Genomic DNA, 15837 nt, shown 5'->3' on the forward strand with positions numbered 1-15837 from the left:
TATAGTTATATAACATATATTTAAATATACATGTCTATATTTGTACAATTATATATGAAATGAGTGATGAAAATACATATGTAGCAGAGTAAATTTAAAATGTATAGATTGTTAGGACATAGTGTACTAATTTGTTTGACAAATAAATTATAATATATGGATGAGTACTTGTAATTAAAAGGCAACTATTAACAATTCCAATTAAAGGAAATAAAAGCAGAGTGTGGAAACAATTTTTTTTTGATCTTAAGATTCTGTACCTTTATGATAAGTAATGAGCATTGAATTCTTTTTTATGTACTAAAATCGTTGCGAGTCCAACAGCCAAGTTTCATTATTCAGAATAATATATTTTACTTCTTATAATGTAAAAAATATAATCATTTGAGTGGTTTTCAGCATGATCTGTTAATTTTGAATACACAGAATGAACAAAGCAGGTAAATATATGTATATGCTGAATAATATAATTCCATATACAATTCACAGTTAGATGCATTTGATTGTGGAAAACAAAGGAAGACAATACCATAAAGGTCTTATTTCAAAACATGGTAAAAATAACGTTCACATGCATTAAACATTTCAAGCCATCTCAGTACATGTCTTTCTTGAGTAAGTAGTGAACCAATGGACCAGTGGTTATTGTCGGAGAAAACAATTACGCAACTCACAAATGCGCTATTTATACAATCTTAGTGACTATCTACCACTTCACCCAAGCAGACTTTCCCACTTATTTGAAGCTACTGCTATCTATAAATAAACGGCAACAGGAAATGTTTCACAAGGGCCTTTGATTTCCAAAACTCTCAAATTCCACAACAAAGACTCACTTTAAGGCAATTATTTATGTACTGAACATTTGAATCAAGATGTAATATTTTCCTTAAGTGAAAAAAGCTGATACTATTTTGTAATGATAAAATTTGTATACCACAGTAGAAAAGGATTTGTAATTATATGTTAGTACTTTTGATATTCCATATTGAAACACAGTAAGTCTGTAGCTGGCATCAGCTGTACCCTGACTTCACATGAATGGCCTGGAGGGGATCATATTTTTAAACAGGAAATCAGTGTGAATTAGCTGAGTAATTAACATTCAGTGTACAGTGAGCATTCTTAACTAAATCAAAGTAGTCATGAAAGAAAGTACTGTAGGTAAACCCAAAAATATACATCAAAATTAAATGGTGAGGTTGAAGGTTGTAGTTAAGTACCAACTAGTGTGAGTTCTGGGAGCATTTTGAAAGGGTGGAGGAATGTACTAAATTTCTGAGGAATTAATACTGATGGGAAGGATTCAGTAAAGAGTAAAAATGGGGGCATTGTGGTTTATATCTGTAATCCAGCACTTTGGGAGGCTGGGGCTGGAAGATTGCTTGAGCCCAGGTGTTCAAGACAAGCCTGGGTAACATAGGGAAGCTCATCTCTACAAAAATTACATAAATTAGCTGGTGTGGTGGCCTGAACCTGTAGTCCCAGCTAGGTGGGAGGTTTCAGTGACCCGTGATTGCACCACTGCACTCCAGCCTGGGTGACAGAGTGGGACCCTGTCTAAGAAAACATAACAAAACAAAAGGAAAAAGAAAAAAAAAGTAAAGAAAAAAGCCTAGGGATTGGGTGAATTTTTTTGAAAAAAAAAGCATAAGGATTTGGAGACTGTTTAGATGTGGTATATGAGGGAAAACAAGAAATCTAAACTGAGTTCAAAATTTCAATCCTGAAGAACAGGCAGAATTATACTATCATTGTTAGTGAGAAGTCATGAATCTATACTAGATGAATGAAGTGGTTGTTTCTAAATCAGTTCCGATTCAAATGTCAAATTTGAGGTGAACACTACAGAAACTGACATGTCTTGGAGGTTGTTGAGGTTGTTGAGATACCAGACTGCACATGGCTCAGCAATAAATGAAAGATATAGGTCTGGATATAGTGAATTAACTCCAGTGAAATATTAAATCCCCAAGAGTGATTAGCACATGAATTTTCTAGTAGACTCTTCCTTGCTGATAATTTTCTCTTCAACAGAAATAAACTACTTTTTTAAAGCATGAATTGTTAGTTGCATTGTGTGCAAATCCTAATGATAACGGAATAGATTTCAGAAGGTTTCAATATTTTTGTTATTTTTAGTAAGAGAAAATATTGGGAAGCATAGTATTAGGAAGTACATATAAATAATTCCCTTTCGATTGCCATAAAACTTATTGTTTCCATAAAGTTTCTCCTTATCATGAGTTGTATTTGATACACAATTATTCAATCATCTTGACTGATAGAATGGGCTACGGTCAAACAAAAAGAAAGTGAAACCAATCCAAATCAGGCAGGCACATGATGCAGAGTTGACTGTTCAAAGACAATTTAGCTCAATATTGATGGAAGTACTGGTTAGTACAAAAGGAGAAAAGCTATGTCTAAGGAGGGAAGCACATAATAGAATTTTGTTATTACCAGTCTTTTTTTTTTTTTTTTTTTTGAGACGGAGTCTCACGCTGTTGCCCAGGCTGGAGTGCAGTGGCGCGATCTCCGCTCACTGCAAGCTCCGCCTCCCGGGTTCCCGCCATTCTCCTGCCTCAGCCTCCTGAGTAGCTGGGACTACAGGCGCCCGCCACCGCGCCCGGCTAATTTTTTGTATTTTTAGTAGAGACGGGGTTTCACTGTGGTCTCGATCTCCTGACCTTGTGATCCGCCCGCCTCGGCCTCCCAAAGTGCTGGGATTACAGGCTTGAGCCACCGCGCCCGGCCTACCAGTCTTTTCAAATACACAATTGAATAATCTTTATCAGAAGCAGGTGTTTGTCACCATTTTATATGTGAAACTCAAGAAGTTCTTGATTTTTTGAGAGCTATATTCCTTAATCTGCTTACAGACTATAAAGGAGATAATCATTTACATGATCGTATCCTCAAACAAATGGTCACCAAATGGAAACAAAGGACTGATTTGATGTAGCCAGTAGTATGATAATCTGTAGTAAAATGCAAATACAGAAGGATCCAGAGAATATGTAATTTCGCAGTAGCCAGTTGATAAATTACAGACATAGAATAAGCAATTTAACAAGATTAGAAAAGCAGCTCTGATACAAATGTGTTGATAACAAGTACAATAAGCATAGAAAATTTAATGAACATATTAATTAAAAGCATTTTAGTAGAAGAAAAAATAGAAAATCATAGCAAAACATTTCGTATAAAATATTTAGTAGAATTAATGTTATATTGCTATAACGAATTCACATATTTTTAACAAAAACTTCTTCATATGCTATTTTCACTCTCTGCTTCTTTCTTTTTCTTTTGGTTTTAATTAGGCCTCCTTTTGATATTCTTTGGATGAAACCTATAAGAGAAAGAGGAATAAGTTAATGTGTGATAAAATAACACAATGAAACATTTTATCTAAAATCCTCTCAAAGTATCTTTCAATATTTAAATCCAAAAGATGTTATTGATTTAAAAGCCTTTAATTTGTCCATGTATTCGTGTAGAACAATCTATTTTTAAGGAAGTTACTTTGCATATATGAGTTAATAAAAATGGATAAGCATGCCGTTCATTTTTATTATTCATTCATCTTCTGTTACAAATGCATGCTTGCTTTATTTTTAAAAAGTAGATATGTGGCTGTATCTGGTTGATTAAATTACAGGTAGTTTGTATTTGCATTTTTATACTCTTCTTAGTATTTTATAAACATGCATTACTTTTATATTCAGAAGACATTAATAAATATGTTAAAATTTTGTGTCTTACAAGAAAACTTAAAGCCATTTTGGTATAGTCTTTGAAAGTGAATGCTTAGTATTTGAACATTAAAAGAATAAAATGTTTAATTTGTTTTAAATTGATTCTTTTTCTATGAAGACATTAAAGGAAATTACAGTTATATATCTAGCAATATTATCTAAATGTAATTGAAGAGGACATTTGTTAGCTAGATCATACTTTCTTATAATAAAGATAATTAATTTCATATTTAATAGGTTATCATTTAAATTCAATTGCTATCTTAAACACTAGTTAATTAATGGGAGGAGTATCTTCTATACCTTTTTTACATGCCCTCAGACATTCTCTTTTAGAAGTAAAATTGTTTTCATTTCCCCCACATCCACTGTACTTAAATGGGCGGCATTTCCCAATGACTGAATTGTAGTAGAATCTGTTCTCATTGGCACGACACAATCCTCTGTCTGCTGGAGCGAGACACCATGAGGGACCGTGAAATTCTGAAAACATCAGGAAAACATGGTAAGCCATATGTGATAGTGAATTTCAGGCTTTCATATTGTATGTTGTTTATAGATTAATGTTGTTGCATGTGTATGTAAAACAGTAATCTGAATGAATGAATAAAGGAATAGTTAATAAAATTGGTGCATATCAATTCTAGAAAAAGGCTTAACAAGGCCCTGTGTCCACTATATTGAGATCTTTCTCCAATGAATAAAAAAAAATCTCATTTGCTAAAGAGAAGTGTTATGATTACTCTTTATATGTACAATTTGTACATAATAAAAACCACTCTTCAACAATGTAACTGCTGAAAATTTCTTACAGACACACACACACATATTCATTTACATATCATTTGTTCACAAATATTTAGCTTTAAAAAAATTCTAAAGAGCAAAGTTTTTATTTGTGATGTAACAAAAACACTGAAGCTGAGGAAGTTACCTCTCTTGACTAAACACATGCTGAATGATGTAATACAATCACAGTTTAAAGTGGAGGAATTCAGGAATAGCAAGCTTTAAGTTTCAAGGAATGAGTCCAGATGAGATGTTTGTCTCGGTAGCATTTTTTTTATCATAAATTGAAGCTTAGTTCTAGATGAGTTAAATGTTTTTTGCAAAGGAAGCAATATTGCTAAAGCCAGTGAAATGAAACATTGATTTTGGATCAGACAGATAAGCTGGTTTGTCAATGGGATCAATCAATGGTTTTCAAAAACACAAGAGTAAAATACAATTAGGGTAATAAAAGCAGCACTCATTTGCTAAATCAGAGGAGAAAATTAGTTTCAGCTCAACGTTAGTTTTTAGCTCTTTTGGAATTACTGTCAGTGAGGGGCACCTGGTGCTCTTCGGTAGCACAGCTAAGCTGCTTGATGTTAATAAACCAGTACTACAGGTAAGTTGTTGTATGGCAAGGAATCAATACAAGAAAACTTTAATGGCTTTGCCAAATGGTGAGATGTGATACAAGCAAATACAGATGAGGAAGATTTGCTAAATGTCCAATACTAGCAGAAAATAGAACTTCGAGGAATCCAGTAGTTAATGAAGGTGAATAGATTGTGCCTTAAACAAGAAGCAGTCTTTTGGCAAATAATCCCCCGAGATGAACAGACTGTAAAAGCAAAGAAAAGAAATAAAACAAAGTGAGAAAAAATGAGAAAAAATCTCAAATTGATATGAACATTTTTTACCACCTCCTGCCTTCTAGATATTTAAATAAGGACTAGAGTGTCTTCATATAGTAACTCAGGTAACAAAAAATATTCTAGGAAATATGAGAGGGAATGAATACTGTGAGAATCATTTATAAGAAGAAATTTGAAACAGGTGATATTCTTGTGCCAAACTATATATATACACATATATATATATACAGTGTATATATATATTTATATAGTTTATATAACATTTATATATATATAAACACACATACTTAAGTCTTTGACTAGGTATATATGCAGTGATTTTAAGAAGACCTTCTAGGATTTGTAAAATGAAAATATCGTTTTAAATCATACGTAGCCCTTTATGTTTTACCTTATCCTATGTGGGGATTATAGTGCATGATTTTTAAAATAATTTTTATTGTGTATGTGTGAGGTTTACAAAATGATGTTATGGGATATATAGAGATACTAAAATAGTTGCTATAGCGAAGCAGATTAACATATCCATCTTCTCACAGCTACATTTTTGTGTGTGTGACAAGAGTAGCTAAAGTCTACTTACATAACAAAAATCCCTAACACAATACTTTTTCACTAACTGTCGTCTTCATGTTGTACATTAGATCTCTAGGCTTATTTATCCTACATGCCTGTATTTTGTATCCTTTGACATGATGATATGCCATCATAAATCAAAGTTGAATGGTTAGAATGTGTGCTAGACATTCTAGAAAATGTTGACATTTCCTGTCACTAAGAATCATTTATATTAGAGGAATTTTCTAGCAGTCTAGGAGAGTTATATTGTAATTGAGTTGTACTATTGTACAAACTTTTCCAATGTGTCTGATGTGTATTGTCATTCTTGCACAGTGTAGAATATAAAATGATTAATTGCCACCACTTTGAACTCATGAGCTTCCAGTTATCACCTATGTTCAGAAACAAAAGAGATGCACTAGATGCAATTAGCCTAATTTGAGAAACAGAGAAAACAGAGGAAATTGCTATCCCTTTTTTTTTCCTGTTTAAACACCCACAGTAACTTCGAAATAGATGTGTATGATAAAATGATATGCAACTTATACATCAATTTCACTTTAGCATTTTGTGTGTAAGATATATCTGCCCATAGTAAGTTGCAGATAATGTGTTGAATGTGGTTGTAAATTGTATCCTTCTTTGCAAATGTTAGTTGTTACATCTTAATAGCAATGCCAGACATCAAGCCCCCTTATTCCAGAATGGAGAAAATTTTTTGTTGACAAGGAGCAAACTTCTTCTCTTTTCCCACATAGAACCTACAGTAAACATGGCCCAATCATAAAATCAAGGTTATTTCAAAATGAGAAAAAGCTAGCCTAGTACATATGGGGCTACAGTCCCTAGATTGGAGGTATGAGAAGAGGAGCCTCTGTTGTCATAGACCAAGAACAGCAGGTAAACCCTAGAACCATTCGGGCCTTTCCATCGAAGCTGAAACCGTGGAAGATATACCACAGATGTGGTGGAGATACATACGCTAGCTTCTGTCTTCCTTTGACCATCCAGTCATCCAACAACGGCTGCCATTTACCAAATCTTTTCAGAAGCCAGAGGAGAAAGTTCCCCATAAAAACCACACAAGGCAGGTTGAAAGCAGGGGGTTGGTTTGAGAGCAAACAGCCAGTTGACCAGCATAGATGCCAGCAGAGAAAATTTCACTAAATTATCCAAGGCATCAGATTGCCTCTACTAACACTCTTTATGACTTCTGAATCAGAGAGTGTCTGGCATGCTGCTTCTGACAGCCTGGGATTTGGTATGTAGATGCCCCTATTATCAGATACTTGCTCCTATTTGTCCATGATTGATGCAATGTCAGTTGTTTATCTATCTTACATCGCCCTGATTTCAACCACTGCTTACATAGATCATTCAACACAACAGAATTTTGACCCAGATCAACAGTGAGGTTCCCAACACTAGAAATGACAATATTTCGATAGTGCATTAAAATGTGAAGTTAATCACTAAGGATATTGCATTATATGTAATTAACTTTTAGAAGTTTTTAAAGATGTAATAAATTATTGTCAGTTAAGGAATAATTGTAAGGCGAGTATTCTTCAGAACATAAATTTTACCTGAAATGTAAACTAATTCATTTCTCTTAAGATCATTTTAACTCTGAGCAGTAAGACTATAATTGGGTTACTGTAGCATAAATCACAGTAAAATTAAAGTAATGAAGCAAATGGTTTCTTAAAATCATTTTAGCTCCATTTGAATTTTTTTCACTTCTTGAAGAGAAAAACTTGTTTCCAAATAGCAAATTTATTCTACATATAGACCAGCACTCACCTATTCAAAATCAAGAGTTTGCTATCTACAATGAAAGAAAATACAAAGGTTTGGGAAAATGTGATTTTTTAGTTGAGATTATAATTATTCACAGAAATTTAAGATAGAATAAAAAAGACACTAACCTGACTTTTGTTCTTTTTTCCAAAGGGAATTTATTAATCAAATGCATTCTGTCTTGATTCTACCATTAATAACAAGTTGGGTACCTTCTGTCTACAGGGTTTTGATAGGTTTCAGAATTCAGGATCCACTTTTTTTTTTTTTTTTAAGTCAGTAACTATCATGATGTAGTGTGACTGCTAAACTGTAAGACGGTGCTCTAAACTCAGTTTTACAGGTAAAGTTGTTAATGTAAATTTGCTTTGAGATTTATACAGTAAATTTTGAATCATATATTCACTTGGAATCTTTACTGTGGTATCTTTTTTATGACTCTCATTTGGCTTGCCTACTTAGGCTTTTGTTTTACTAAACAAACTAGGTTTTATGAAATATCTTACAACTTGTTAAGTACATTTATTTTTGTCTTCTGAGACTTTTTAGGGAATCAAATAAGAAATCTTTTTAAAAGATTTTTTGTTTATAATTTTGTAGTAAAGAGAAATATAAATTATTTACTTCAAATTATCTTTGTAAAATTTGAAATAATATAAAAGTATAACAAATGTAAAACAAAATTTATCCATAATTTGATTCTTACCCTTTAACCACTACCGATGGTTTACATATCTTCAAATTGTTTGCATATGCAAATGTATTAGTATAATATTCTATATTTACTACTATACTTGATAATATTTTGTGGCTGTGTCTCTGTATTTTTATATAGACCTCATTCTTTGTAATGTAGGTACAGTATTTCATTTTATGAGTTAACTACAGTATATTTAGTCAAATGAACATATAGATTATTATAATTTATTTTTTTTCAGTTCCAGACAATAGCTCATGAATACCCATGTACATTGTTTCAGGTACTTCCAGAGGACAAGCTTCTAAAATTAGAATTATGCAAAATCTATATTCAATGTATAACTTGGTAGATGTTGCTGAATTTTCCACTGAAACTTTTCACAAATTTATGTACCTACGATGACATTTAAAGTGCCTAAACCATTTAGCAAAACATGGACCTTACAGATATGAATTTATCTACTATTCAACACTTTTTCTTCCCCATGCCAACAAAAGTAGAAAGGTACTATGTGGGACGAGAAACTGCTTATAGCTTGCCAAATGTTATATGAAATATCATTTACATAAAATCTAAATGTCATTAATTTGAAGATGCACTATTATTTTATGTACTACTCATGAAGAAAGAAAAACACGGCCGGGTGCGGTGGCTCACACCTGTAATTCCAGCACTTTGGGAGGCCGAGGTGGGTGGATCACCTGAGGTCCAGAGTTTGAGACCAGCCTGGACGACTAGGTGAAACCCTGTCTCTACTAAGAATACACAAATTAGCTGGGCGTGGTGGCACACAGCTGTGGTCCCAGCTACTAGGGAGGCTGAGGCAGGAGAGTCACTTGAACTCCAGAGGCGAATGTTGCAAGTGAGTCAAGATTGCGCCACTGCACTTCAGCCTGGGTGACAGAACAAGACTCCATCTCAAAAAAAAACAGAAAGAAAAAAATATATATATATAATTACACTATTATACACTATCAGTTATAAGTTTCATCATGATTAGAATTGTTAGAATGTACAAAAGCCTGCATGTTAGAATCAAGAAAATGTAATAATTTATATTTTGTGCCAACACACAAATACATACACATACATATACAAACACATATAAATGAGAATAGAATTTATATACGTATGCATTGGGCAAATATTTAAAAGGACTTGCAATCAGTTGGGAGGATGACTACTATAGAGATAGCTTTATTAGGTAGGGAGCTTAGACATTTGCTAGGTTAAATTTTACAAAAAGATACTTTTATGCTGAGCTTATTCTATATTGTTACATCTCCTCCAGCAGCTACTTCCAGTCTTGAACTTTATTTACTTTGTGATAAGTTGAAATACACAAGGAAATAGTAAAATGAAATATGCTATAATGCCAACAATGATTGTTTCTGCATAATGTGGATATGGCCAGTGTGTCTTCTTTTATTTTCTTTTTTATTCAAATTATCTGCAATTATAATGCTCAAGATATATGACAGAAAAAATACGTTAGAGTGAGTCCAGTGTCCTGAGGTAATAGATAAAAGGCTAGAGATTAGAGATTGGAATCTGTTTCTGAGTAGGAATGTGTGGTAAACCTGTCCCTCTCTCTGTAAAAAAGAAAGAGTATGTATCTCTACTCATTAATCAGGAGAAGTGGTATTAAATTGGTGGAAACCAATAATCTATAAAGAAACAAAAAAAAAAAAAAACGGGGCAGGGAATGGAAAAACGAGCACTGTGGACCTTTTTTTTCTCCCCTATGTGTATACTGGGCCACTTACCTGAGGATAATAGAAGGAGGGTTGCCAGTGAACTTGAAATTGAAAGGTGATGAAGAATAGACGGAGTGAAACCTTGCCCAGACAGAAACTCCCTCCGCATATTAAAAGGGAAGGAAATAAATTGGGTAGATGTTCTCTGGGTTGGATTTCTTTGCCTAGATACTGCCTAATCCATGGACAGAGTTCATAAAGTCAGGTTCCTTCAGGGATTTGTCTAAGCAAAGCCACAAAGAAAGAAAGCCATAGTATAATTCTAGATTATACAGCTATTGAGTATACTTTCTTCTAAGATAATTATGTCTAATAATGCATGAGAAAAACTTTCTTCATGACATATACGTAAAATTTTAAACCCTACAAAATTTTAGTAAAAGTAAAAATTAGCATTTAGTCTGTTGATCAGTTTTTTAGGAAGAATGGGATTTTAGTAAGCAGAGGATACAGAGAAGCATATGGGTGAAGGAAAGTAAAAACACAAAGGTCAGAAGGTTTCTAGTTTGCTTGGCGGTACTTTGCAAACTCCAGGCTGTCTGGAGAACACAACACAAAAAAGACTATAGTGGGATACAGGGCTGGAAAAATACATTTAGGTCAAATTAAGAAGGTTCTTGAATACTACTATATTTGGATTTTACAATGCAGACAATAATGAGCCACTGAAATTATTGAAGAAGGAAAAGACAAGTTCTGATCTCGTTGAATACATGAAGGAAACTCAACCAGGCATATTTAGCTTGAATCCAGTAACTTTCAATAGAGAATAATATAAAATTACCATAACCGAAGCAGTTACCATGGGAGTAGCTAAAATTAAGCACCAGATTGAATTTGGGCAGGTAGAGAGTTAGAGATGAAATAATTCTAGTGTTTCTGCATTCAGAAGATGTAATATTTTTCCAATATGTTATGAAACATTATAGAATAAATTCTACTTAGAATGTTGTATTTTTTGTAACTTTTGGTGGCTTTTTTTCGTTGTGGCTTTACCTAGAAAAATATATGAATATAAAGATGAAATTGTAGACTATGTCCATGGATTAGCCAGCATCCAGGCAAATGAATTTGAAGTGGAAGATGAAGATAGAGCTCAAGTTTTGAAAACATAGAATATTTTAATGTTGACATTGTTTAATGAATGTAAAATGTTATTGTGACTCTGTTCTCCTGTAACCCTTGTGCAGGTCTCTGTCTTAGCATGTAACACAGGCATTGAAGTCATCTATTTATTTATCTTTTTCCCTATTTGACAAACACACCTATAAAGGACAAAATTACACTCTTCTTATTCTCATATTCCTAGTACCTATGGTAGTTATTGCCATGTAGGAGATACTCAATGTTTGCTGAAATGAACTGAAATTAGGAAGTACACAGATCTGTACCTTAGGTCATAAGATAAAGTTGAAAATATAGGTCTATATGTCTTTCAATTACTTATAAGATCCAAAGACAAAAAAAATTTGTATTTATAACTATATTTGAATTTTCAAGTGCTATATATATTATTTCAAATAATCTTAGCATAAAATATGTTAAATAAAGATACATCAGATCAAGTTTACAGACTTTAGCTGCATTAAAAATGATCAATAATAAAATGCATACAAATAGCACTCATTTTTTGGGCTATAAACCTCAGATGAAAATAGGTCATCATCATCATCATTGAAAACAACCTCAAAAATTAATACTTCGTACTCTAATTGTGTGCTCAACACTGGGTTAAGAATTTTATGTCTCATTACAGTTTTACAAAAGTTTTGAGATATTTCTTGCCACATAAAATAAATGAGGAACCTGAAGCTGAGAGAAGTTTTGTAATCTTTTTTCAAGGCCACAGACTGAGTCAGAAAATAGCAGAACTGGAATTAAAAACCACATCTTTCTTTCTACAATGTCAATGCTCCAAACCACTAACATATGTCATTCTGAAAACTAATTAGAAAATTAAGAAAATAGTAGTACCTGAGCAAAAATATTTTAATAATTTTATCAGATAAAAAGAAAATTGTCACAACTTCTCATTTAGAACTGATGTCCAAATTCCCTCTTTTCTGAAGCTCAGGTTCAGAACATGTTAAGTATACTATAGTCCACAGTTATAAGCATGAAGTTGAAGTTTTCTAAGTTTGAAAGAGTTCTAATCAAAATAGGTCACCACACAAGTCTTGGGGCAACAATGCTGATTCAAACAGTATTTAGAGAGCTTGAACATTTGAAGGCAACAAGTATTGAGTTGAGATGGTCAACACGGACTGATTCTAGAAACAACCACACCAAAGTTACAGTCTTGCATCCATGTGATCATATCTGCACTGGTCACTCAGATCCATGTAATGGTATTACATACAATTAAAAGCTGGAAACCCCTCTCCACTACATCCTTAGAAGAGGCAGAGTTGGAATTTTCCTGATCAACAAATTTTATTTATTTATTTTGAGAGAGTCTTGCTGTCATCCAGGCTGGAGTGCAGTGGCACAATTACAGCTCACTGCAGGCTCAACCTCCCCAGCTCAAGCAATCCTCCCACCTCAGCCTCCAGAGTAGGTGGGTTTACAATCACAGGCCACCACACTGGGCTAATTATTTTATTTTTTTGGAGAGACAGGATCTCTGCATGTCGCTCAGGCTGGTCTTGAACTCCTGGGCTCAAGCTATCTTCCCACCCCAGCCTCCCAAAGTGCTGGTATTACAGGAGTGAGCCACTGCACCCAGCCACCATTTTGTATTAATACTTCTTAACTTCATTTCTGCAAAGATTTTCTATTACTCAAATAGAAAAAAGGAAGAGAATTACACACGACATAGAGTAGCTCAAGTTTGTCTGAGCTATTCTTACCACATTACTAACCTGCCCTATACCAGTTACTATTAAATTCATATTACAATAAGGCTTTTTCTTTTTTAAGCAAAATAAGTCTTATCAAATTAGTATTATTAATTTATTAGTTTGTAGTTTGCATGGTATTAATTTGTACACAATTTTTGGTTTATAGTTGTATAATAATCATAATGAATTTATTCCTACTATGTTACTGGTTCATACAAAATGAATGTTATTTTAAGCAATTTGGCTTACAAATTGGAAGTCTGTGATTTTTTCCTTTTAAAGACATCTATAGATTATTCAAGCTTGAGAAACACTTCTCTGGAGGACTCTTATGACTGGGGCAACAAATTATCTGTGTTAAGACTAAAGATGGTCCAGGAAGAAAGGGATTAGAAAAGTAGACAGTGGTCATCTAGGGTGACTGCATTTTGATGGCAGTGATTTTGGCAGAGATGAAGTGCCACATTTTTGTTTCTCATCAGCATTCCTGTCAGGAAGTAGAAAACTTACTGGGTGCTGTCCAAAACTTGTTATCTATTTTTGGAAAGCCAGCTTGTCAGAAAATCAGAATATGAGGCTCCAGATTTACTATGCAGGCGTCTTTAGATTATGAGGGATGTTCCTGTGCTTCTTGGTCTTAGAACACATAATGAAAGGCAAGATACTTCTTTAGAACTATGAAAGTGGACTGTGGATGAAGTGGTTTTTTGTTTGTTTGTTCGTTTTTTAAGAACTGTAAACAGTGCTTGTGGTGACCTGTGGTATGCAGCTGGATGTGGAGCTCTTTAGCTGGTGAGGGATAGTTTCTCTCCAGAAAGTTCTCATGCTTGCAGTATTCCTCTACATGCAATCACACCTTCAACAAGAGGCCAAGGAGATAATAACAATCCCATGCAGATTTATAAGTTGACTATATCAGTGATTGTGTTTGACTGTCCATTAGGCCCTTTGTGAACATAACACCTGTTTCAGAAGGCTAGTGATAACAAAAATATTTTTAAAAATGTATTTATATATGCATAGATTTTATTTTCTATTTTTTCCACATAAATGGAAAGTATGTCTGGAGGTCATACATTGAATACATTTAGGAGAGGGATAGAGTTTCAAGTAGCAAAAGGATCTTCAGGATGTCATCCAATTACTTTCCCTGGACCTGGAGGCTGGCAGGAAGCAATGTAGAACTGGGTCAGGTATATAGGTGTTCCCTTTCCCAGTTAGTGGCCAACTAGAATTGGGTTGGCATTAGCTTTTTAAGTCTACCTGAATTTTTTTCCCCCCAGAATATCATAAAGCTGATGTTGTTCCCAGTTAGCTCTCAAGAGTTGATGTATGGGGCCAGGCACAGTAGCTCACGCCTGTAATCCCAGCACTTTGGGAGGCCAAGGCAATCACCTGAGGTCAGGAGTTCAAGACCAGCCTGACTAAAATGGTGAAACCTTGTCTCTACTAAAAATACAAAAAATTAGCCCAGTGTGGTGGCGAGCGCCTGTAATCTGAGCTACTTGGGAGGCAGAGGCAGGAGAATCCCTTGAACCTGGGAGGCGGAGGTTGCAGTGAGCCGAGATCACGCCATTGCACTCCAGCCTGGGCAATAAGAGTGAAACTCCCTCTCAAAAACAACAACAAAAAACAAAACAAAAAACCAAAGAGTTGATGTATGGAAGCAAAGGGATATATAAAAATCAGAAAAAAAAAAATGACTTTTTTTTTTTTTCATGAATAGTTAGGTCCAGTCAAAAGGCTCACAACTAGCATGAACTCCTGAGAACATTCATATTTCTTTGCTAGTTAGACATTTACCAGCGAGGTGCTGTGAGAACACTATGTTTACTATGCATGTAAATATTAAAACTTTATTAGCAGTAGGCTACCGAAGGCATCATTTATACATATAAATATTAAGGAAATGCCAAAAGCACAAATATTAACATAGGCATAAAATACTATCCAATCCTAGAAAGAACATGGATGCATGAATGCAGAAGGCGTTCAGAAAGACTTGGTAAATATGAGCCGCATTCTTCCAACCATCATTTGTTCCTTCTTTTGTAACTGTGGATCACAAAATTAATAAATAAAAAATGTGAGTCATCTTTACATGTTTAACACTGTGATCAATGCTGAGGGTGGGAGAAGTCTATAAACTGTATAGCACATTAACTTTTTCTTCAAAAAATCTTGTAATCTAGACAGTGAGGTAGAGCAAACACAATATCTAATAATACAGATATTAAAGGAATCATAGTAAGAAGCCAGGGGAGAGAGACAGAAAGAAGGCCTCCTTATGGTAGTGAAAAGGCAGATTGGTTAAGAAGATGAGGAGGGTCAGTCAATTTTAGATGGGGAAAATCACATAAAACATCCTTTAGAATGAAAGTGAATAATTTGTGTTTAATGGTAATGAAGAGGCCAATTTGAATGGATGGAAAAAAGTTGTACTTAAGGGACAGAAAATATCTGCAATAGATAGAAGACTAATGGACAATGCAGACAGATTTTAGGCAAGTGGACAAAGCTAAATTACTCACATGATCAATGAATAGAAATAGGACAGTGATGTCAAAAAGGTCATGTATAATTTGTTACATCTGACTGCTCCTTTTTGTCTCTCTCTCTCTCTCTTGCTCTCTCTCTCTCTAATATGCTTTAGTTTACTTATGTTAGATATATAATTATACTATGTGTAATGTATATATACAATATCTGAGTTATATCTGAGCTTTCTGATATCTGTTTATCTATTTGTCTTATGTCTATACAGCCTGGTTTGCC

The 15837-nt window shown here is 34.0% G+C and overlaps 1 protein-coding gene across 7 annotated transcripts in view; it reads right to left on the reverse strand.

Annotated features, from left to right (window-relative positions):
- Positions 1-329: 329 nt before the first annotated feature.
- The window catches only part of TFPI (tissue factor pathway inhibitor), a 105157-nt gene continuing 89649 nt past the window's right edge, over positions 330-15837 (reverse strand). For 4 of the 7 annotated variants that reach the window (XM_005573682.4, XM_015432467.3, XM_065525745.1 and 1 more), the window contains 2 exons: positions 4065-4244; positions 330-3355 (listed from right to left, as the gene is read on the reverse strand). In XM_005573682.4, coding sequence (XP_005573739.2) covers positions 3249-3355; positions 4065-4244 — 287 coding nt within the window. In that variant the 3' untranslated portion in view covers positions 330-3248. Of the gene's footprint in view, positions 3356-4064; positions 4245-14070; positions 15118-15837 lie in introns of those variants that run through there. The other 3 variants (XM_065525748.1, XM_074009567.1, XM_015432468.3) reach the window with 1 other exon arrangement.

This window comes from Macaca fascicularis, chromosome 12, assembly GCF_037993035.2.
Source record: "Macaca fascicularis isolate 582-1 chromosome 12, T2T-MFA8v1.1".
Taxonomy (NCBI): Eukaryota; Metazoa; Chordata; class Mammalia; order Primates; family Cercopithecidae; genus Macaca; species Macaca fascicularis.